The sequence below is a fragment of the Lepeophtheirus salmonis genome, chromosome 14, assembly GCF_016086655.4.
Source record: "Lepeophtheirus salmonis chromosome 14, UVic_Lsal_1.4, whole genome shotgun sequence".
Classification (NCBI taxonomy): domain Eukaryota; kingdom Metazoa; phylum Arthropoda; class Copepoda; order Siphonostomatoida; family Caligidae; genus Lepeophtheirus; species Lepeophtheirus salmonis.
In genome coordinates this window covers 4,665,557-4,688,343 of record NC_052144.2, presented here as the reverse complement: position 1 = coordinate 4,688,343, position 22,787 = coordinate 4,665,557, and the positions used below count along the sequence as shown (strand labels likewise).

Genomic DNA, 22,787 nt, shown 5'->3' with positions numbered 1-22,787 from the left:
TTTATGGTCAATTAAGTTTATAATATTTATTTTAAAAAAAAAAAACGCGTATTAGGTTGCGTGAATATAGATTACAATAAGATTTCGACGAAAAAAATAAAAAAGTTATGAGTCTATACAATTACATAATTTATATGTAAGGGAATTAAAACAAGTTAATATATGCTTCATATTCAAATTAATTGATTAGTATTTACTCACTGTGAATAATTATATATTAGTAAAGCATGGCATCTAAAATCTGTAAAATAAGGCAGATTCATTTTATTAAGTCTGATTCTGAGGGAAATTATAAGAGCAAAACGCAAGAAATACAGGAATATTAAAGTAAGATATATTCACTCAACCATACCAGCTTATTATATATACATATATTAATAAATATTGTAAGCTTAATTGATCATAAATCAATCAAAATCGACCTTATATAGAACTTTTTTTTTTAAATTGATATATAAGGTATATTCTATAAGTTCAGCTATGATTTAAAGCATTTGAGGAAAAAATAAAAAAGATATTAGCATCAAAGGGCCTTCATTTCACTCGATTTTTTTGTGGTTATATACATTTTGATTAAATGTAATCAAGATAACGTAATAAATAATTCATTTTTTAAATGCTGAAATGTTTTTATCAATTTATTATTTACTTTGACTTTCACATATATCGTTTTTTTCATGTCGAAATATGATGACACTGATTCTTAGTTATACCCTACAAAATTGATTTTTAGAAAAAGGCTTTAAAGGCCAAACCCTTCATGGATTGAAACTATTAATGGTCCTATTCGTGTTCTACGGCTTAAATAACATCAATAAATATAGGTTTCAGTCTGTGGGCGTTCCAAGACCTTCATTTTGTTGCAACGTGTTATTTATCACCCCTGATCCTCCGCTTTTCCCCTTCTTGGATAAGTATGATCAATATATTCATGTTGGGTCTCATACCGACGCAGTACTAACATGAATTGCTTTGTATATTGTTTTTAAATTTCAAAATAGAATGATAAATTTTATTATCGGTAACTTTAATTTCTAGTTTCAAATGATGAATGCAGCAATTCCCAACTCTGTATGTTCTATGTTAAAAAATCAATCCGATTACTATCTATGTTCGTAGCCGCCATTTTGTTTCATTCACTTCGTAATTCAAAAAAGGTCTAGTTCAAGGGTGGACAACGTGAGGCCCGCAGACCGCACGTTGCCCTTTGCCATTTATTTTGTGGCACTTCCTCCTCTCCTAGTAATTTGTTTATAGATATTTACTTGCAAAAAAAATTAAGCATATTTTAATAAATATGAAAATTATTTTAATATTATACAAATCCAGGAAAAAGTTATAAGCTATATGCAAAGAGTGTTAACTAAGAGATTATGTATACAAAAATACACGTGAAAAAGGATATTTTTCCTTCTTTTTGGAACAGTAGAGACTTATGGATTTAATCCACAAGAGTGATTTACATATTTATCGAGTCATCGTGTACTTGATATCATTTAAATTTTAAGTTGCTGGGATTCTCATGTACCATCGGTCCCCAAAGGTTTAATAATGAAGTGCTGTCTGTTATCATGGCTACTAAAAGAAGAAGAGCTGTGGCTGAAGAAAACAGGAAATTCAATACTGAATGGAAGGATAAATACTTTTTTTTACATCAGTAAATAAAAAAAAACTTCTGGTTGAATTCAGTAGCTCAAACTAAGGAATACAACGTTAAGAGACATTTTGAAATGAATCATGGTGAAAAGTATGGCAAGTAAAATATAGAGGAGAAAAGACAGCTTGCAGAAAAGTTGACCAAAAACCTACAAGGGCAGCAGCAAGTGTTAACCCGATCATCTGAGGGTGACAATGACAATACTATAGGGAGCTTTGAGATTGCAAAAATTCTCTCCAAACAGCAAAAACCATTCTCTGATGCTCAAATAGTAAAAGAGTGCTTACAGAAATTTACTGAAGTAAAGTGCTCACAAATGCTAAAAAGTGTTTCAGATGTATCTCTTTCACGCCACACTATATTCAGACGAGACGAAGATATTAGCTCAGACATACCATATCAATTAAAGGTGAAGCTAAGTGATATTGAATGTTATTCACTTGCATTAGATGAGAATACAGATATCTGAGACACAGCACAGCTCGTTGTATTTATTTGAGCTGTAGATAAGGATTTCAATGTAGCTGTCTACAAGAGGTGTAGATATATTTGAAGGTGTTCAAGCATCACTACAGAAAATAGGAACTCAGGAAATGTGTATCACTAGGTACATATGGTGCACCATCTATGATTGGCTGTCACAATGGCCTCATTGCCAAAGTACGTGAGTTCAAGCCAGATGTTATTGCCGTTCATTGCATCAATCACCAGGAGAACCTGAGCGCTAAACTTATCAATATGGATCATATCAACTCTGTTGTAGTAAAAACAGTAAACTACTTACGCTCACGAGGACTATACCACAGGAGTTCTTGAGACACCTTGAGAGCCAGTCTGATGATGTTATTTATTTTACAGAGGTTTGCCGGCTTAGCAGAGCAACAACATTGCAACATTTCTGGTTATTATTAGATGAGATCATTCTATTCCTGAAGTTGAAACAAAAAAAGGTTCAAGAAATGTGTGATCCTCTCTGGCGAATGGACCTCGCGTTCTTAAATGATATCTCTCAAAAATTATCTCAGCTCAATGTCAAGTTTCAAGAACAAAAGAAGTTGGTAAATGACTTGTTTAAGCACCTACGAACATTTGAATGAGATCTTCAGCTCTATGGACAAAAAGTTGACCTTTCCCCCCTTAGTCTGTCTTTAATGGCAACAATGAGATCCTCGTTAGTTATGCTCAGAGAGTGACAGTACATAGGGAGGTGTTTTCCTCTCATTTTACAGAGTTTAGAGATCTCAGAAGTGAGATGACTGTCTTCTCATTACCTTGTACATGTGAGATAAGCTCAGCAGCTGTACAACTCCAGCTTGAATTGAATGTGCTGCAAGAGGATGACATTCTCATACAAAATTTCAAATAGATGAGCCTAATTGACTTTTATAAGTATCTCCAGCTGTATATTAATGTAATTTAAAGCAGTTCGCCAGAATATTAGTATGCATGTTTGGAAGTACCTATGCCTGTGAGCAACTGTTTTCCAAAGTGAAACACATGAAAAGCAAACTGAGAAGCAATCTAAGTTAATGTCATTTGCTGCATAGTTTGCGTCTTTGCACATCAAGAATAGAACCAAACACTAACCAATTAGCTAAAAACATCCAACATCAAGCTTCTCACGAACTATGAATATTATAAAAATATGTATTTAATATCTCCTGTCATTCATAAATAAAAGACATGCATGTTTATTGTTTCATATCCAAGTTGTATATGCTGTTATTACAAATTTAAATACAAGCCAAAAATACCAAATCGGGGTTTTGTTGTGCGGCCCCCGACAATTGTTGCATTTTGAAAAATGGGCATGCTCTTGAAAAGGTTGCCCACCCCTGGTCTAGCTGAAAATCACGTGTTCACATTCTGTTTTTTTTTGTTTTTTTGTCATTGATAATGCAGATTCATCACCTTAAGTTGTAATAAAAGTTATCAATTTAAGGGAATATATGTATAAAATACTGCTCAAATTTCGATCAATTTTCCATATTCGGTTATTTTCAAATTTTTGATGCTATTTCAGCACTATTGACTGTATGAGTCTTTTTTGTTTTAAATACTAAACTTGTACAGGTAAAAATCGGTGGCAATCCCAGCTACTCTTGATCACTTCTCATAGGCTATAGACGTCTGTCATATTTATAATACCCTATATCTAACGATCTGGGCGCCTTTCAGCTCTAGTATGTATTTATAGACTGTTAATTATAGTATGCATAAATTTAACATTGCAGACTAAACAGTACTCTGCAGGGGATTAATTGAATTTAACTCTTTCATGTATCATTTTAAGGACAAAAAAAAACACGATAGTACTCAAAATCAGATAAGAAACAATTATTAATTCCTTAGCATACTTTAAAAATAGTTTAGGTACGATGTTTACCTTAGATCCACCGAGTTGTACTTCTATTTATCAAGACATTAATAGTTGAGAGCATGATAATCAATTTTTGTAAAAAGAAGGACACCATTGGATGGGAAAATGTCCAAATATCATCAAGGACGGCGCAAGGCTGGAATGGTTTTTAGACCCCCCCCCCTTTTTCCCTGTTTATTATTAATTCTCCATTGTTTTTAGCTTACGTTATTATTAAAGAGGAGATATGTGTAAAGAAAAAACTAAGGATAGCGATTAAAAAATGAAAAACGATTAATGCATTCGCTCTTTCTCTTTTTTTGTTCATTATTTAATAAGTCGTTGTGTATTAACATTTTCCTCTAAAAGAAGAATTTTCGCCCATCTTTGGTGAAAAATTGATTTAAAAATGCATAATAAGATAATATATATGCTTATATATATAATTTTTCCTACACTAATGCTATTTTAAATATATAAAGCTATCCTCTTTATATCCTTTTCTCCTTCCAAAATCATAAAAAAGGCATCCGATATTAAGAAGGTTCTTAATTCAGGTGTACCAAGTGTCTCACTCACACCTTCTCCTTCCATTCTTATAAAAAACTTATATCTAGATATAACGGTCCCCTTTCTCCGGGTATGCCCTCCTATTTTACATCATATCCAGAAGTGTTTTTTTATATAAATTCAGGATATATTCGGTATTTTGACAGTTAATTCAATTTTCATTCTACTTAAGATACATTTTAAATAAAAAATTAAGTAAGAATAAAATTAATTAATAAAATATTTTTAAAAATGCAAGTTCCAAAATATCAAGAATCATAAATATTTAGATAAACCCATAAAACCGTCAATGATAACTAATTAGTAATCTGGGTCACATGCCCTATTTTTAGAAAACAAAGTATGGGTAACTAGAACTACGATAAGCAAAAATGTGGCCCGATAACAAAAAAGTAAGCTAGAATGATTCTTTTCAAAATTGAGTGTGGATTACACTGTATTTTTGATCTAGTGTACTTTAGGATCGCTGCAATTTGCACGTAAAGGAACTGAAATGGATCATCACAATAATAGAAAGAGAAATTGCAGGGGCGTCTTCAAGGGGTTGGCAGGAGGGGCCTCCGCCCCCAAAATAAAGAAATTTTTGCTTTTTACTAGAAAATTTAATATTTGAATTTTTTTTCAAAAATTAGTATATTTGAAATTTAATTTTAAAAAAAAATTTTTTTTAAGAATAGCTGTGAATTTTAGAAAAATTTTCTAACAAATTTAATATTTGAAAAACTAATTTTTGATTTTTTTTTTCCAAAAATGTAATTGTTTGTAAATATCCTTGGATTGTAAAAAAAAATTTCCAAAAAATTTAATATTTGAATTTTTTTCCAAAAAACTTACTTTTTTATTTTTATTTATTTAAAAAAAAGATATATTCCAGTCTCTTAAATCAAATAAAAGTTATACACTATATTTATAATTCTTGGGTTTCGTAACTTAGAAATATTAATTAAAAAATAATTATTTTTGTTGATGCCGGATCAATATTGTGTTTATGATACACTCTACAGATGAAAAAAGTTATGTTTCAATTGTTATATTTGAAGAAAAGATTTGTCTAATAGTCTAAAAATTTGGGATGAAAATCACAACTACTCAAGCATCACGTTGACCTATTATCATCATGCCAAATAGAAACATGAAATGTGTAAATTACGTAGTAGCTCCATTTACGACTTCCACATAAATCATGGATTTCCTTTCATAAGGTTATATATATATATGGATTACCTAATATCCTTCATATCTAGCAATATGACATCATATACTTGAACCAGTTGATGTAGTTACTTTCAGTGGCGTCTGCAGGGAGGGAGATGTAACCTCCCCCCCCCAACAAAAAAGGGCCTTGAATTTTTCATAAATGTACATTTACAAAAATGAGTGTTGCGTGATTATGCCCCATGGAAAGACTGACTGATGAGTCTCTCGTGAGACTCCAAAGAACGAGTGCCCTTAGCATATACTGTAAATGCATAAGAATGATGATATACATCAGAGAGCACTAACAAAAACCAAGAGAAACGGTTCTCCTTGTCCACTTGCACACGCCAGCAATATTTCATCAATAAGACTACAACTTTATTTCTTAGATCAAAATATATTATATGTGATTTACCGGTTTGTTGTAATTCACCTTTTTCAATCGTTTAGTTCACTGTAATCGCTCACTTTTTCGAATTTGTTTAGTTCACTTACTCGTTCATATTGAATTCATTTAATCGTTTATCGTTCACTTTTTATACAAATTTTGTTTTAACTAATCTCAGAATTATAAAACACAATTATACATGTTTTAATAGAGTGCTTCATCGTTTATCGTTCATGAATGATTTTAAACGATGAACGATTATCACTTTTCAACGACTATCAACAAGTCTGATGATATACATCAGGGAGTACTATATACAGTACATTCTGTATACACGTTCGATACTTTATGCACAAGCCTGCAATAGTTCATTAATACAACTACATTTTTAGTTCTTAAATCAAAATTTGTTTATGATATACATCAGGGAGTACTATATACGTTGCACCATGTGACTGTTTTTCAAACATTTCGACACACATACAAATCTTGTTTTATTAATAAAATAGTTATATACTTATTTTTTGTAAATTCAAATTCAAAATTGTATATGAGGCACAATAAAAATAAATTATAACGGAAAATTCTTTTTAATTTATTGATGTAGCTCCCACAAATGTAAACTTTCACCCCCTTTGTGGAGAATATATTTTTTTTGTTTGATGATGTCCCATTATCTTATAAATAATGCGATATCCCGGACAGTTGGATTTTTTTTAGTGATAGGAATAATGTTATATCTTTTTTGCACTTAAATGCGATCTCAAAATAAAAAACGAGATCGTCCATAGGGAAGAGGCAGGTAGGGCAGAGCTTGGCTTTCACTTCTGGGCTCTATGTGAAGAGTAGTTCTGTTGTACTTTTTGTTTCTTTTTTGAAAATGAATTTGGTATCTTTAAAAAAAAACAATAATAGTTTCGAATCCTGTTTTTCTTTAAAGTAATTTTGCATGGGACCTCTTTTTTTTTTTTGCCTAGGACAAGTACCCTCAATTCATCCTCTCCAAAACTGGCACCCCTCTTCCGAACCTAACAAATTTATTTTAATTATTTGCGTTCTTGATTAGAATTAGAAACAAAATGAACGTGCTAAAACCTACAAACGCCATACTATATAAAGTACAACCAGGACTGATCAAATTTATTTTCATTTTCGGGGATTTTTTTAGGAAATAAATTTTTATCATATTTTGAAGTAAAAATTTTGCCGATTTTTGTTCCTTTTTAATTTAAATCATATTTTCTATTCAAGTCAATTTTTAACATGAAACATTTGTTTATCATAAAACCGAACAGGATTTAAAAAGTAGACATGTACAGGGAAGAGAAAACGGTGGGTTGACCTAGTATTCATTTATCAATTATATTTAAAATGAGATCCTTTGTCTTGGATTCTTTGATAATTATGTAAATATTTGCCAAATACATCAGCATTAATGCTATAATTTAATTGAACTTTTAACACAAATTAAGTATAAATTATAGTTAAGTTTGATCGAAACTTTTGTTATTTTCCTGGTGGAAACCAATGGTGGTATTTGAAACGATCCACAATATCAATCAATACATATTTTTTAAATGTATCATTAAGAGATATTCAAGAAGGTCTGCAACACAAAAAAGAAGTAGATTGAAGACATAAAGTCTCTAACTATATAGTTAATGAGTTATTGAAACAAGTTTATAGGTGGCCGTTCAGAGTAGTACTTATGGCCTATGGAAGTCTATATTATATACGTTAAATATATTTACTATTTAGAGATATGTTCCATGCTTACTACCTATGAATTGTGTACGCGTAGATTTTGACCAACAACAGGTTTGAACAAGGTACCTTTGCAGCAGAGTACGAATATTTAGCTGTAATAATTTCACTCTGCATCTTGAGGTGCCTATATGTCTCATGAAATCGCATGTATGGATGTAGGTACCTATAAATTAGCAGCATCATTCATTGTTTAAAAATAGGCAACTGTTATGGTGGTTAGAAACAGTCACTTTTTATTTATTTTTAAATGCACGGAATTTTTATTTCTTTAAATATATTCATTCATAACGACTATGAGTACAACTACAGTAAACCTTCATCATATATATGTATATATTTTATTTTTTTCAAGAAAGAAGAAAAATGGGTTGTCGGGCAGGTAGTTGTGTTGTAGCAGTTTCAAGTGAAGTACTACGACTGGCTAAGGTACAGAAAGAAGAGAAAAAAAACTGAAGTGATTTTTAGCATACATATAACATAGGTCGTTTATATATAGTACACACATTCACTCAAAGAAATGTAGACATGATTTCTGTTGCAACGAGTTGAGTTCGTTGTAAGTAGTAGTGCATTGAGGAACTTTTAAGGGAACAGAAATAGTCAGAAACAGAGTATGTACATATTCACCATGACATCAAAGCGCCCCTCCAGAAGCTGAGCGAATACGGCAAAGATCCCCCAAATGTTTTCTCAAGAAGTATGTTTCGTTTGCTCCTTGTGCTCGAATGTTTGCTCACATTTTCCCAAGGGGCTTGGATCGGATTCGAAGAACGTCCTCAAAATTCGGTTGCGAACCCCGGTGATACAGTGTACTTTAATTGTAAAACAAATATATCCGAAGAATTCGTTCAGTGGACTTATAAAGGCCAGTTAATTTCTGCCCAGGAGTTATCAGTATACACCATATCCAAGAATTATCTCTCCTTCGAACTAGGACTGACTAAAGACATTTACTCCAAGCAAATTGGGGAATATCAATGTATTGGGAGAGAGTCCATTGCTACGCTCCCCGCAAATTTGTCCATTGCAGAACTCAAAGAATTTTCCTCTGAGGGTAAAAATTCTTCTTTCGAAGTAACTCAAGGAAATGATGTGATTATTCACTGTGATGTTCCATACAGTAATCCACCTGGATTTGTTGAATATTATAGAGATGGAATCTATCTCGAAGCGGAAGTTCTCTTAAATAGTGAAATCCTTTTTATTAAGAATGTCGTACCGGAATTACATAATGGAAACTACACATGCTCTGTTCAAAACCATATTATTGGCCAGAAAAAACACTCCAAGTTTCAAGTTGAGTTAAAAGTCATACCCTCACATGGAAACCGAAGAAAATCACAGATTATTTATCATCCGAAAGGAAAATACTCTGTTAATAAAGGAGAGAGCATCACAATCCCTTGTGCTGCATCCGGTTTTCCTAATCCATTCATATCCTGGTCTCGATTTGGAGACTCCACCGCCATTGTTCCTAGTTCCCATGGATTACTCCAAATACGAAATGCTACTGAAGAAAATCAAGGGGACTACATGTGTATAGTCGATGATGGCGCTCGGCAATTTTTACGTAAAACTAGATTAATTGTTAATACTCCTCCAGTTTTTCTTAAAACACCTCAAACACACAAGACTTTAAGAGACGGAGATAGTCTATCTCTGAAATGTATTGGCAGTGGAGTTCCTTCTCCTGAGATTAGATGGTATCATAATGGCTTCCCTTTACTGGACCAGAGATCCAATCATCTTTATATTCATTCAGTTAATAACTCACATTCAGGGTTTTACCAATGCTTCATTATAAATATTGTTAATGCAAATTACACTGTTACCTTAGTTCGTGTTCTTCAAAACAAAAATGAAGGTCACGACTATAATGAAGACTACGAGGATTATCCTCTAGAGGTATTACAGGTAGATGCTGCCACGTTTCTCCCTCCTTCAAAACCAAATATTACTCAGCTATCTCCAGACTCAGCCATGATTTCTTGGGATATCAACAAGGATAGTGAACTTGCCATCTCTTTTTTTAAAATACAATACAGAGAATTTCATGGGAAAAAGAGATCCGAATGGAAGACATTGGACGAAGTCATAGAGCCCAATAAAAGGAACTTTGAAATCATAGGGTTACACTCGGATAGGAAATATAGGTTTAGAATCGTAGCAGTCTACTTAAATAATGACAATCAACCTGGACCACTATCAAAAAAATTTAAATTTAATAAGAAACTTTTACGGTCCAAAAAACCTAAAATTGCTCCTGTTATAACACATCTTCTTCCCATGAGTGATACCTCTCTCCGAATAGGTTGGAAAATGAGTTCACTAGCAGATATTGAAGGATATTTTATTTTGTATCGACCAGGTATTTCAAAAGGAAGGCCTTTCAAAAAAATAACCATAATTGGGGGCTCATCCCATTCATATGTCATCGAGGACTTACAGCCTGGTCTTCGTTATGAAATGCGAGTCCAGGCCTTCAATTTTGCCGGGGTTTCTCCCTTGTCTCGAGTAATGCGACGAAGTACATCATCTGGAATTAAATCCTCATCTACAAACAAACCTTCCCTTCAGAATGATGATTCCAGTTTAAATAATGACAGTGAAGACGACACACTTATGGAACATCAAGTGAGACTTTATTTACTCATTGGAGGTGTTTTGGCACTGATCGTTTTACTTGTGATCATAAGTTGCTCCGTCATGAGCTATATTCAAAAGCGGAAAGCAATTAAAACCTATTCCGACACGAATGTCGCTATTCATGAAAAATACATGGACGCATCCCTTTCTCAATTTCGCTCTGCAGTGCATAACCGACAATCCACAAACATGGACTCTGTTCATTCTTCTGTACAAAATATCCCAGAAACATGTGAAACATCCTTCTCTAACAAAGCTTGTTCTACATTAAATTCCTCCTCCACGTCTGTGGGTCACTCTAAACATGTACCTGAAAACAAGAACAAGGATTTGGGATATGAGGAATATATGGCAGAGCCATCCGGCTCTTCTTGGAAGAGGACGCGGAGAAGCGAGGAAATTTTATAATTTCTCTTTTTATACAACTATATACGTATATAATTATTTATATAAAGAATATGCTCAAATCAGCTCAGTATTATGAGACCTTTGTTATTCAAATAGACATTTTCATCAGATTGAAATATATAACTTGTTATTCGTTTTTTTATTGTAACAGAATTAACATGTTTCTTTAATACTGAATTACTTCTCAAGTCATTTATCAACATATCATAAAACTGTATACATTTAAATTACTATCATACTATCGATTCTTCAGTAACAGATAAGGTCTTAGATTCCTTTACCTACAAATCATCACTTGTAGAATTAAGTTAATAATAAATTTAGGTCAATCTTGCTTGAGAATGAACAAATCAAGGGATTAAGGAATAATTCATATACAATTTTTATTTAAACTTAAAACTACTAGAGAATTAAGTTGTGACGCCGTTATGGATATTCATAAAAAACTGCAGTTAATGTATAGATTTATGATGAATGATACATTTTGTTATAACTTCGTTTATAAGTCGATCTGGGCGAAGAGTCCTTAAATGTCTTCTTCCAAGGAAAAACAACAGGAGGATCAGAATTTAAAAACGTTTTCCGCACGACAAGATATTCTTTATCTTTGTCCGTATAGCGATCCTTGAATTCCACTTCACACTCGGCCACAAAATCTTTTTGATCATTCGTCAGGGATTCCATCTTGAAAATATAAGAATAAATTATTAATATAAGCCTCTCCTCTGACCAATCTTTATTTGAAACGACTAGGCGTTATGTGTCTAAAGCAAACATATAGCTTATATTCATGACGTCACTCGAAAGACAATAATAAACTATGTTTTTTGGGATTAGACACTTAATTTATAAAAAATCTACCAACTATATTCTTCAAACCTTACAAAATGAAGAAGTTCTGTGGTTTAAAATGTTTGTTGATTGGAGGAAAAAAAACTACTGCTATACATTAAATTTTAGAAGGACAAAAGTAACTAATAACGTGTTTACTTTATTGTAACTCTTAATGTCACTTTCTCTTATCCAGACTATATAATTAATAGGGAATTTGCATCTTATTTTCATACTATACCCTTGTAGGTATAAAAAGGATAAGGAATACAGTATACTATTGTCTTTTAATTACCTTGTAACTTTGAACAACTGCATTTATTAGTATTTTTCATTATATTTTCTTTACGTAGAGGATATACGTCATTCTCTTAATTTAAGGTATATTATATAATAATAAAACCATCAGTATAGTGAAGAAATTAATGAAATATTAAGAATAAGTGGATATTATGTACAAAACATGAAATGTTCAAGTGAAAAACATAAACTAACAATAAGATCTTGATTTGCCATGTATCTTGAATAAAAAATAAATATAGAATTCAATGTTACTATCTTGCTAACATAATCGAATATATTTTTCTTGTGATTTTGACTATTATCTAGAGATATATGTATATTTTAATAATAACTAGGGAAATCAAATTTTCTTAAGCATCCCCACTTTCATATTGCTTGGAATAGTTTGTAATACAGACCAATAATAATAGTTCTGCAACTAATTATAGGACGGATTTTGAAATCTCTGCTCGCTTGACAAGAATCTCAATAACGAAATAGCCTCAGCATGCCCAAAATAAAACCAAATGAATCTATAAGATAACAAAATAAAATAACGGAGAACTCATCAATAGGGAATGTAAATTTTGAAGAATATCATTTATGTTTGATTATTTTTTCAATAAATACTAAAACAATTGCATTATCATTTATTCTTCTCAGTAAAAAAAGTATATAATTAGCTTGTATGGCAAACATTTAATAATTTATTTATTTGTGAGATGATAGATCCTTGCGAGAGTAACATTCCAATATGGTAACACGCAATTCGGCTGTTTAAAAGAAGATTCCCGACTCCATAAGTTTGGGAAATGCAATAGCATTAAGATATTCCGACAGAAGTTAAGAAGTTTCTTATATACTTATAAAACACATAATCACTTAAATGTTCCAAATAACTTTATTATCTGCAATTAATTTATTTGGTTTAAGATCCTAGTTATTTGGTAGAGTAATATTCCAATAAGGTGACCCACAATTTAGTTGTTCAAAAGAGGATTCCCGACTCAATACATTTGGGAATTGCTATGATATTCAGATATTTCAATATAAGCCTACAGAATTTAAGCGGTCTTATATTATTTTTAAAACACATAATCACTTAAAAGTTCTAAATAACTATTTATATGTAATAGGAGAAAAGAATATGCTTTGCAGTCCAAAATATCGACAAAAGAGAAGCACATTATCTGTACGAGTCTATAATCATCTTCCAATTGTTTTCCAATCACAAAAGAGACTCTGTAGTAATAATGAAAACAGGCGTGAGCTTGAAGAGTCGAGGTTATAGAACTATCTATATAGACCGTATATCACAAAAGGCAACTTCTAAATGTGATTGGGATGAGTGATTTCTCCTTTACATACATCTAAACACTGAAGGACTCTTATTCTTAGAGTAGGGGACGAAGTAGAGTTGACTAAAAAGAAATTCAAAGAAGGGGCTGTGGATGGAGGATGAGAGCTCTCTCTGTTCCTCACGTGAGTCTTTCATTGGATCATACTGTCGTTTTATAGTATTCCATAGTCCCTATATGTAGAAATATACAATGATTCGGTCAAATATGTGTAGTGACAATGATTAACGATATCGAAAGTCACTATCACAGACCTTGATAAGAAGAGGCACCTGAACTACCCTTCCATTAATGGAGATGGAATCACCTTAAAAGTCGAGATCCCTTCAACAGATAAGGACATTGAAGAGAGTGTAAATTGGATATTCTAAACAACGAGAAGGATGCATTCCACATATTCGATTGCTCCGTAGGAGATATCCATCCAAATGACCATGAGTTAAATATCTTTCCACACAGTTCCAACTCTTCTCTCACCTCTCTCTTTCTATACAACGCATTATTTTATTTGTGCTGACTTCTGTACAATGGTTCAATGTTCAATGGAATTCAAAGTCCTAACTACTAGGGTCCATAGGTTTTGTGAATCAAAAATAAGTGTTTTTAAGTCTCCCTTTATATATTTACTGACAACTATCCTGGCAACAAAACATAATAAACTACAGAACCTCAACATTTTGATGGCGAAAATAGTTAAGGTTTGAAGATTATAGTAAAGTTTTAAAATATAAATAAACTATTCATAAACACGTTGTTTACTTGTACACGTACGATAAATATGGGAACTCACCTCTAATATTTCTGCAGTTGATTATGACTTTAGCATGTTTTTTCAATATTTGCAAACTTTTTATGAATGGTTCATTACAATACTTGTCTCAATTAATTGATCAACTTCTGTGCAATAAAGAAAAATAAGTATTCCATGGATAAAATATTCCTATTTTATGACTCATGACTCAAATTCTGTGAATGGTTCTTACATATTTTGTACCATGTGCATGAAATAGCTCAAAAACAACTTTTTTTTAAATGCATTAGTGATCAGCATTAATTGTATATAAAATTAAATAATCAATGAATTGAATATCCTGATTTGTACGATATTAGAGTTTCGACTAACTATAATTAAGGAACATTTTAAATAATTTAATATCTTTATTTTATAAATAATTCAAAAAATATGTAGGAAAAAAAATGGACAATGAAAAACCTTCGAAGGGATGTAAAATTTATTTTGAAGAAATAAGTTAACTTTAATCGTAGATATTTAAACCACAATTCTGTAAATAATTTGTCAGTATACCTAACCTATCAATGGAATAATACATTTATTTTCCCTCTGAAATTATATTAATTGTAGTAACAGGGTTGATATAAATTATAATATAATAGAGCATTTTTACGGACGTTATAAATTGCATCATTTTCCAAGATTGTAATATTTGAAATTTTTTTTGGAACAGCTGAGGATGATTTAAATTTTTTGAGAGTAGTCATCAATTTTTGAATTTTTTTGTGAATGATTGTGGATTTTTGATATATTTTTTTTTTTTTTAAATTTAATTTTTGTAATTATTTTTCAAAAAATCCAAAACCAAATCCTCCCAAAATAAATCCTGCGGACACCCCTGCAAAAGCATCTTATTTTTGCAAATGTAAAAGTCAATTTTTATCTTTAATACCTAAATATAACGATAATAACGTATAACGATGTAATAACATATTTTAAGTATATATTAGGGTCGGATTTTATAATAAAACTAGGCAATAAAGGGATATATTTTTGAAAAAGTAAGAATTAAGACCTTTTGTTTGTTGGTACTAATTTTTCATCCAATAGGCGACTAATTTTCTTAGTATGAATGAAAAAGGGTTTTTAATGTTATAAAACTAAACCGTTGAGACCCCCAAAAAGACCAACATCAACAATGCTGACGTCACCTCAAAACGCTCGGAACGTGTAGTCTCGTACATATATGTAGAATTGATTCAGGAAGTGATCCATCATCTGTCCCTCGCTAAAATTATTCAAAATTTGCATACATAATATATGTAGATAGCTTGTATTTAAACTGTTTGTAGATGGATGACTCAGTCAATGAGACGGAGAAGGGAATTAATTAATACTATAATCATTATTAATTGTGTATTTATGTCAGAATATATCTTGTAGTGTAGTTTATTGAGCAACCCCTTTTCGTTTCTTGAAAGGGGATGCTCGAAATAGAGAGAGGAAGCTAGAGAAAGAGAGAGAAAGAGAAAAAAATAGACAACAGAAATAGAAAGAGAGAGAGAGAGAGAGCGGAGAGAAGGGAAAGAGAGTGCTGAAACCTATAGAAGGCAATCATTTGTAAAGTAGTAAGTAAGTAAAAGCGTCGCTAATACTCTGATAGAAGTGAGAGACCTCGACGACGTTCAAGGACAGATTCCAATTCCCAAGGAATAATAGACTCAAGGGCATGGTCCTGAATTACTCATCAAAAAATGTGGATTTAAGTACCATGAATTTTTCAGCTGGAGTTCCTGAGTTTGTGCCCTCTAATGACGACTATGTGGATTCTCCGGATGAGGCTTTGGCCTGCTACAATGACGGAGGAACCACTTACTTCTACAGTGGAAATGAAATGGTAATACTCAAACACTTCCTTAATGTCTTTCTCCCTCCTGTGGACGCCGGGCTTCTTTAATCGGTTGTGAGGTCCAGCATATTGGGCATTGGAGTTATGAACGCTTCTTCTCTTTTGGGCTTTAGCTCCAGTCTACCTTGAACTTTATGTCCATTAGACACCAATAGACAGGATTTAGGCTTCTCGTATCGCATAGTTAATCTTAATCCTCATCAAATATCCCTCAACAACAAATCATTACAAAAAGTCAGCCAAATGCTCCATTTTATAACAATCCCCTGAGTTTTCATACCTCATTTGATGGAGCATTGATGAATCTATAATTAATATTTCCATATCTGGATCAATTAAGATTCATGCTTCAAACAAGTTCACTCTACATTCTTCGAAAATAAGGATAATAAGTGTAACTTATTACTAGAGAAATACTATTTTTTGGGGGATTGGCAACTAAATTATGGTCATATTATAAGGAATATTAAGTTTTGTACTTCCACAAAATCTACAATATTCTAAGTTGAATATCATTCATCCCAAAAGTAGTTTAAAATTATAATAAATACAAAAAACTGACAAAATCCAACTTAATATTGAAATAATTAATTGTGTTTAATTATGTAATATGTGTTTGCCTCGAATTGTACGTGAATCGGGTATGGAAGCTCACAATTTATTTTTTGTTGTATTTGACTTGTGCCTTTAAGCCATTTTTTCATAGATTTTCCACTCCTTCCTTCTAAAGTAGGGCCTTGTAAGTGTATTAGTGTTTTCATTCTGCTCACTTATGAACCTCCTATTGCAAAACTTAGCTCATTATTTCTAAATAAATATGTTGTTCAATTCCCTTGAATAAAGTATGCTCCAAGAATTAAAATGCCATTAATGTAAAGGTTTTTAAAAGATCAATTGGCTCTCATGACATAATTTTTCCATAATATTATTATTGGTTGTCCTAATTTATTTGTGTAAGGAGTTGTAGGTATTTGAAAGAAGAGAGAGAGCCCTATGGATAATATCTGTTTGTACTACAAGAGCCTTCTCTTTTGACCTTTATATTTTTCTTATGAATGTGCTATTTATTCACTTATTTACATAATTTTTTTAGAACTCTGGTTTACTGGGAAATGAAGGAGCGAGTGGATCTGTTCTTATACCTAATTATTCTGTTTGCGTAGGAACCCCGAGCTATGTCGCTAATCTTATGGCTTCATATCCAAAGGCTCTAAAAGAAAATGAGTTGAAATGTAAAATTCTTAAGAGACAGCAAATATCTTTAGTTCGAGCTGATCCAGACTCATACCCGGATCTTCCTCGTGAAATAGATCATTTCCAGCACATTACTCCACTTGAGCTTCGAGATCCTCATCAAACCAAATCTCAATCATTTGGTTACGCAACTTCAGTGTATAAAGCAATTAATGTGAAAAATGGACAAATTGTTTGTCTTCGACGAGTCCATGGCTTTCGTTTAATTAATACCAAGTGTATGGCCTCAGTTGATCAATGGAAGAGGACATTGCACTCCAATGTGGTTTCTTTAATACAGGTTTTTACGACCAAGGCTTTTGGTGATCAGTCTATGGTATTTGTCTATGACTTTTATCCTGGTGCTGAGACTCTAATGTCGAAGCACTTTGATATGGCTCATCTAGCGGCAATGTCTTCCAGTTCACCATATTTGGATCCATACGGGTAGGGACAGTGTCTTAAATGATTTGTTTATTTAATAAGATAAGTTTTTTGAAGGGATGGAAGCAGGCCCTTCTCTCAAATGAAGAATCAATCCTTGCACCACTCGCATATGCAATCTCCTTCGACGAGTGTAATTGGAGTGCCTCTTCCTGAAAATCTTATTTGGACGTATATCATTCAACTGACTTCCGCTTTAAGACAAATACATTCTGCTGGTCTTGCTTATCGAACCTTGGATCCAACTAAAATTCTTGTTCTCGACTCCAGTCGTTTATTATTGAATTGTGGAGGAATATTTGATATACTTACCTTTGACCCGAGCTCAAGTAACCCAACTGCAGCAATTGCTCATTATCAACAAGAAGATCTCATTTCACTGGGGAAAATTATTCTTGCTCTAGCTTGCAATTCTTTTCTTGCTATTCAACGCGAAAATCTTCAAAGTTCGATGGAGCTAGTTACATCCACTTACAGTAGTGACATGAGAAGTATTATCATGTATCTACTCACAAATCCAACTCGAGTAAAGAGTGTAAACGATTTGATGCCCATGATTGGTGAGATTTGAATGAGTTGAAAATATTTAATATTTTTAACTAAGTTGTCTTAAAAGTACATACATTAGTAGGACTTTTCATAATTACGTACAAATTACACTCATACCTAATAAACCTTTGCTATGTCTAGTATAATAGTGATGATAATTTAAATCTATCTTTGTTTTTAGTTGGTAACTTATTAATGAATTTGACGAGTTTTATTAGAGCAGAATTAACTTTGTTTTTACGTAATTTTACATTTAATGGGGTTATGACCCTATAGGGATTATTCATTTGTTTTTAATGCAATATAAACAAATTTGCATTCTGTAAGCGAATCAGGTCAAATTATTTTTTTTAATAATATTTTAAAATAACAATTTTTATTAAGTATAATTTAATTTATTTTATTTTTTTTCATTTACTTTAATTATCTTTGGATAACTATGTTTATTTATATATACGACTCTAACAGCGTTTGTCTTTTTAGGGGCTCGTTTCTATACTCAGCTGGATACAGCTTACAAGCGAAATGATCAAATTGAGGCTGAACTCTCTAAAGACATCGAATCAAGTCGTTTATTGAGGGTTTTGACCAAGGTTTGTACGATTGTGGATCGAGCCGAACTCAATAACGACTACGAATGGGCAGAATATGGTGATCGCTACATGTTGAAACTTTTTCGAGACTATGTTTTCCATCAGGTTTGTATCTTAATTACTGGTTGAACCCAATCTATGAGAGATTTCTTATGTGTGTGTAGATTATGGAAAATGACCGTCCCTGGTTGGATATGGCGCATGTCACCTCCTGTTTAAATAAACTAGATGCTGGCGTACCGGATAAAATTTGTTTAATGTCCAGAGATGAGCAAAACGTCTTGGTTGTGAGTTACCAGGAGTTGCGTCGTTGCTTGGAGCAGTCATTTAATGAATGTGTCTTGGCCAATAAATCCTCTTCATCTCACTTTTCGTAACCACATACTTCCATTCATTACATTTCCTTTCTTTAGATGATCAGGAGGGCATCCCCCATTTTTGTACAACTCATGCTGCTCCTGGCGTAGGACGTACTACAAGTCTGGGCATTTCCTCTTCCCTCGTAATACTTTTACCAAATAACAGAAGAGGAGGAACTCTTTCTTTCAGAAGTTATCATATACGGACATACATAAATATTTATTTTTTTTTGAAAAAAGTGGCAGATTATTCTTGTCTGTCTCTTTGTTTTAGAGTGAAATATTCAAATATTTTCCTCCTTTCTTATTCTTTTTATAAGGATTTTTAAAACCATATCCTCCATTGTCCCTTATATATGTCTTTCTTTGTTTCACTCTGTCCCACCTACTATCATCTATTCATTTTATATTGGCAATGGAGGTTACCCAAAAAAATATAAAAACATAAGATTCAAAGAGAAAAAAAAAATAACAAAATGCATTTAAAAAAAAATTAAAGCGTTGTTAAAAATCCATGATAAAAACAAATAAAATCTTTTAAAAAAGTGAAGTTGGATCATCAGTACATTTATGTTGTACTACCATTTAATTTGACCTTGAATCCTGGTTTTGACATTATTTGTATTTATTGTTATTATTATAAAGCACGCTCATAAGGCCAGGAAGGAAGTAAGGAGCTTGAATTGTTTCTACGCATAATTACTTAGCAAAGAAGTAATAGAGTGTGTTGTATGTTCATGCATATACATATATATAAATGTGTATATTTTAGTAGAAAATAATATTATATTATATGTATAAAAAAAAGATCCTGAACAAAGAAGGAAAGAAGAAACGAGGAAGGAATAATTGGAAAGATAGCTGCTGCTGCTGCATGAGTGAAGAGGGAAAAAGAAATATTACTTTAGTGAGGGAGCTGCTGTTGCGGAGAGTAGTCCTTTTCGCTGGCCGGGGGCTTCGTAGGTCTATTTATTTGTATATCTAGTAGGCTGAAGAGTAGAGTTAAATTAAGGCAGAGAGAGGCATGTGGGCTGATTGACAGAATTCAAAGGAGAAGAAGGGGAAAAAAAGTTAAAAGAAAATGGGATAGACGTCAAAGTTAAAAGGAACGTCAGTTTATTTAATGAAGTGTTCGTGTATGGTGTAAATTTTTCATAAAGGGAAGTAGCTGGAAGAGTTTGTCTTGTTCTATCATTTCCTTTTTTTGTCAGTTCTGTTATAGTGTCGAGTGAATTAATTAATGAATATACAGATGATATATAATTGAAGAAGAATATTTCGTTGTGTGGAAAATGGGAATCAAGTGATTTCCCCTCCCCCCTATTATTACTTTATCATCCCGAGTTCTTTATTTCTTTCTTTCTTCCATTATTGAAAAAAATAATTCTCACAAAAAAAGGGGAGAAAGAAGAGGAAAAGTACGACTTGAGCATATAAATTACTACTGCTTGTTGTTGGGCGAGTGTGGTGTGGAGCGCATTCTGGATTCTATTCCCTCGTCCATTACTCAATTCCTTTTGGAGGAGATCCATCCTCAGGGTTGACAAATAACTAGACAATTAGTAGCACATTGAAAAGATGTCTTCTCCAAGTACGGGTAAAAGACGAATGGACACAGATGTAATAAAATTGATGGACTCTCATCAAGTCACGATATTAGAGAGGGTGGATGAGTTCATAGTTAAATTTTTCGGGCCTAAAGGGACCCCCTATGAGGGTGGGGCTTGGGATGTCCGGGTCCATCTTCCAGAGCAATATCCTTTCAAGTCGCCATCTATAGGATTTATTAATAAAGTGAGTTGGAGATAATTGATTCAGTCATTAATCAATCATGCATTCTTCTACTTCTTTATAAGGTTTTTCATCCCAACATTGACGAAGTCTCCGGTACTGTGTGTCTGGATGTCATCAATCAAGCCTGGACGGCCCTATACGATCTCTCTAATATATTTGAATCCTTTTTACCACAGCTACTAACCTATCCCAATCCCACGGATCCCCTCAACGGAGATGCTGCCGCCATGTTTCTTCATAGGTAGGGGTCCAATACATGCATTCATTGGAGCAACCTGCTTTTCACCGATATCCATTTGAGCGAGTTTCTTTTCACCTACATTTTCATGGATGGGTGAATGACGTCATTATTAGACAAATAAGAAGGTTTTCATTCACCACGAGAATGTGCATCCTTTCTTCAAGGTCCAACGCATCGATCCAAGTGTTTAAACGCCATCGCACTCTGAGTTTTTTTTTATCCTTCACAGAAACTGATGTGCTGGACTTCTCCCATTTGATTTTAGACACCACTCTGATGAGTAATGGCGTCTTAATTGGATCACATTCATCCTGTAATGTTCACTGAAAAGAATCTCGCTCAAATAAATGTTGCTTAGACGACACTCGCTGAAAATAACATTCCTCAAATGAACAAAATACGAGGGAAATGTACCTACTCATAATATCTAAATTAATCCATAATCCCGTTTATTTACTCTAGACCAGAAGATTACAAAAAGAAAGTAAGTGAATATGTCCGCAAATATGCCTCTGAGGAACGAAAAAGAGAAGACGACTCAGCAAGCTCAGACGATGAGTCTAGCATGTCTGATTTCTCTGACGATCAAGCTCAAGTAAGTTTACCCAAGCTATCGCACATGATCCATCTTAATTTTTGTTATTCCCCCTTATTTTCTCTTTATTTCAGGATATGGACTTTTAAATGAGGAACTCCCCTATGTAACAAAATAATAAATTTGCAGAATTGTTTACATCTCGGCTCCTTGGAAAAAGTTTTTCGGTCCTCACTAGTCTCACATACAACAACAAGTCCCTCACTCATCCTCTCCCTTCTTCATACCGAAAAAAAATCTAAAAACTTAAAGATATTTAACTGACTGATAAATAAGATATATACTTATATTGATGTATATACATGATATATTTCCCTATTCTCTACTCTCACTCTCTCTCTCTCTATCTATTCGTAATTCGTATACATATTTCTCGTTTCAATGGATATTTGATGAAGGAAAATACCCAAGACACAGACACACAAAATGGAAGATCAATATATCGTAGATGTGTGTGTGTGTGTGACCGCTTTAAATTTATCGATAGTATTATTAGGCTCTTAACATTATTATTGAATAAGAAATCTTCGCCGATTTTATTATTATTATTATATATAAAGCTTCTCCCCGTGCGAAATCGAAGAAGTTCTCCTCCATCTTTACTATCGTCATGATCAATCATTTGAAAAAAAAAAGTTTATACAAATTACTTTCATTAAGAAAATGCAGTTATATATATATATTTTTCTCATTTATAGTTTGCTTTTTTTTCAATAATGACAAATTCACATCTTTGTAAATATTTTTTTTTTTTTTGGTGATTATTTTTTTTGTGTATCTGAAGTACATATATATATATATATATTATATTCAATTCTTGAGAATAATAATGAGAGAATTTGTGAATAAATACAAATGAATGTATTATTCGATA

At 32.6% G+C, this 22,787-nt stretch overlaps 3 protein-coding genes and 1 long non-coding RNA gene across 4 annotated transcripts; 3 read left to right on the top strand and 1 right to left on the bottom strand.

Moving 5' to 3' along the window:
• Positions 1-8,325: 8,325 nt before the first annotated feature.
• Positions 8,326-11,169, top strand: LOC139904750 (interference hedgehog-like). The gene has a single exon (XM_071893285.1). The coding sequence runs from the start codon at positions 8,638-8,640 to the stop codon at positions 10,990-10,992; it is 2,355 nt and encodes a 784-aa protein (XP_071749386.1). The 5' UTR covers positions 8,326-8,637; the 3' UTR covers positions 10,993-11,169.
• Positions 11,170-12,677: 1,508 nt separating this feature from the next.
• Positions 12,678-14,124, bottom strand: LOC121128931 (uncharacterized). Its single transcript, XR_005868302.2, has 2 exons — positions 13,718-14,124; positions 12,678-13,636 (listed from the first exon to the last, which is right to left on the bottom strand). It is a non-coding gene; the product is annotated as an uncharacterized lncRNA (long non-coding RNA).
• A 1,304-nt stretch (positions 14,125-15,428) lies between these two features.
• Positions 15,429-19,833, top strand: PAN3 (Poly(A) specific ribonuclease subunit PAN3). Its single transcript, XM_040725229.2, has 5 exons — positions 15,429-16,093; positions 17,199-17,785; positions 17,840-18,342; positions 18,815-19,029; positions 19,089-19,833. The coding sequence occupies exons 1-5, from the start codon at positions 15,926-15,928 to the stop codon at positions 19,299-19,301; spliced, it is 1,686 nt and encodes a 561-aa protein (XP_040581163.2). The 5' UTR covers positions 15,429-15,925; the 3' UTR covers positions 19,302-19,833.
• Positions 19,834-19,945: 112 nt separating this feature from the next.
• Positions 19,946-22,777, top strand: UbcE2H (ubiquitin conjugating enzyme E2H). The gene is made up of 4 exons (XM_040724549.2): positions 19,946-21,077; positions 21,140-21,318; positions 21,781-21,913; positions 21,988-22,777. Exons 1-4 carry the CDS (start codon positions 20,862-20,864, stop codon positions 22,000-22,002), a joined length of 543 nt encoding a protein of 180 aa, XP_040580483.1. The 5' UTR covers positions 19,946-20,861; the 3' UTR covers positions 22,003-22,777.
• Positions 22,778-22,787: the final 10 nt, after the last annotated feature.

Excerpts from the sequence above, each read along its gene's own strand:
- LOC139904750 (XM_071893285.1), top strand. The coding sequence starts at position 8,638 with ATGTTTCGTTTGCTCCTTGTGCTCGAATGTTTGCTCACATTTTCCCAA.
- PAN3 (XM_040725229.2), top strand. The coding sequence starts at position 15,926 with ATGGTCCTGAATTACTCATCAAAAAATGTGGATTTAAGTACCATGAAT. Across the intron at positions 16,094-17,198 it reads TCTACAGTGGAAATGAAATG|AACTCTGGTTTACTGGGAAA; the intron begins GTAATACTCAAA and ends TAATTTTTTTAG. Across the intron at positions 17,786-17,839 it reads CCATATTTGGATCCATACGG|GGATGGAAGCAGGCCCTTCT; the intron begins GTAGGGACAGTG and ends AGTTTTTTGAAG.
- UbcE2H (XM_040724549.2), top strand. The coding sequence starts at position 20,862 with ATGTCTTCTCCAAGTACGGGTAAAAGACGAATGGACACAGATGTAATA. Across the intron at positions 21,078-21,139 it reads CTATAGGATTTATTAATAAA|GTTTTTCATCCCAACATTGA; the intron begins GTGAGTTGGAGA and ends CTTCTTTATAAG. Across the intron at positions 21,319-21,780 it reads GCCGCCATGTTTCTTCATAG|ACCAGAAGATTACAAAAAGA; the intron begins GTAGGGGTCCAA and ends TATTTACTCTAG.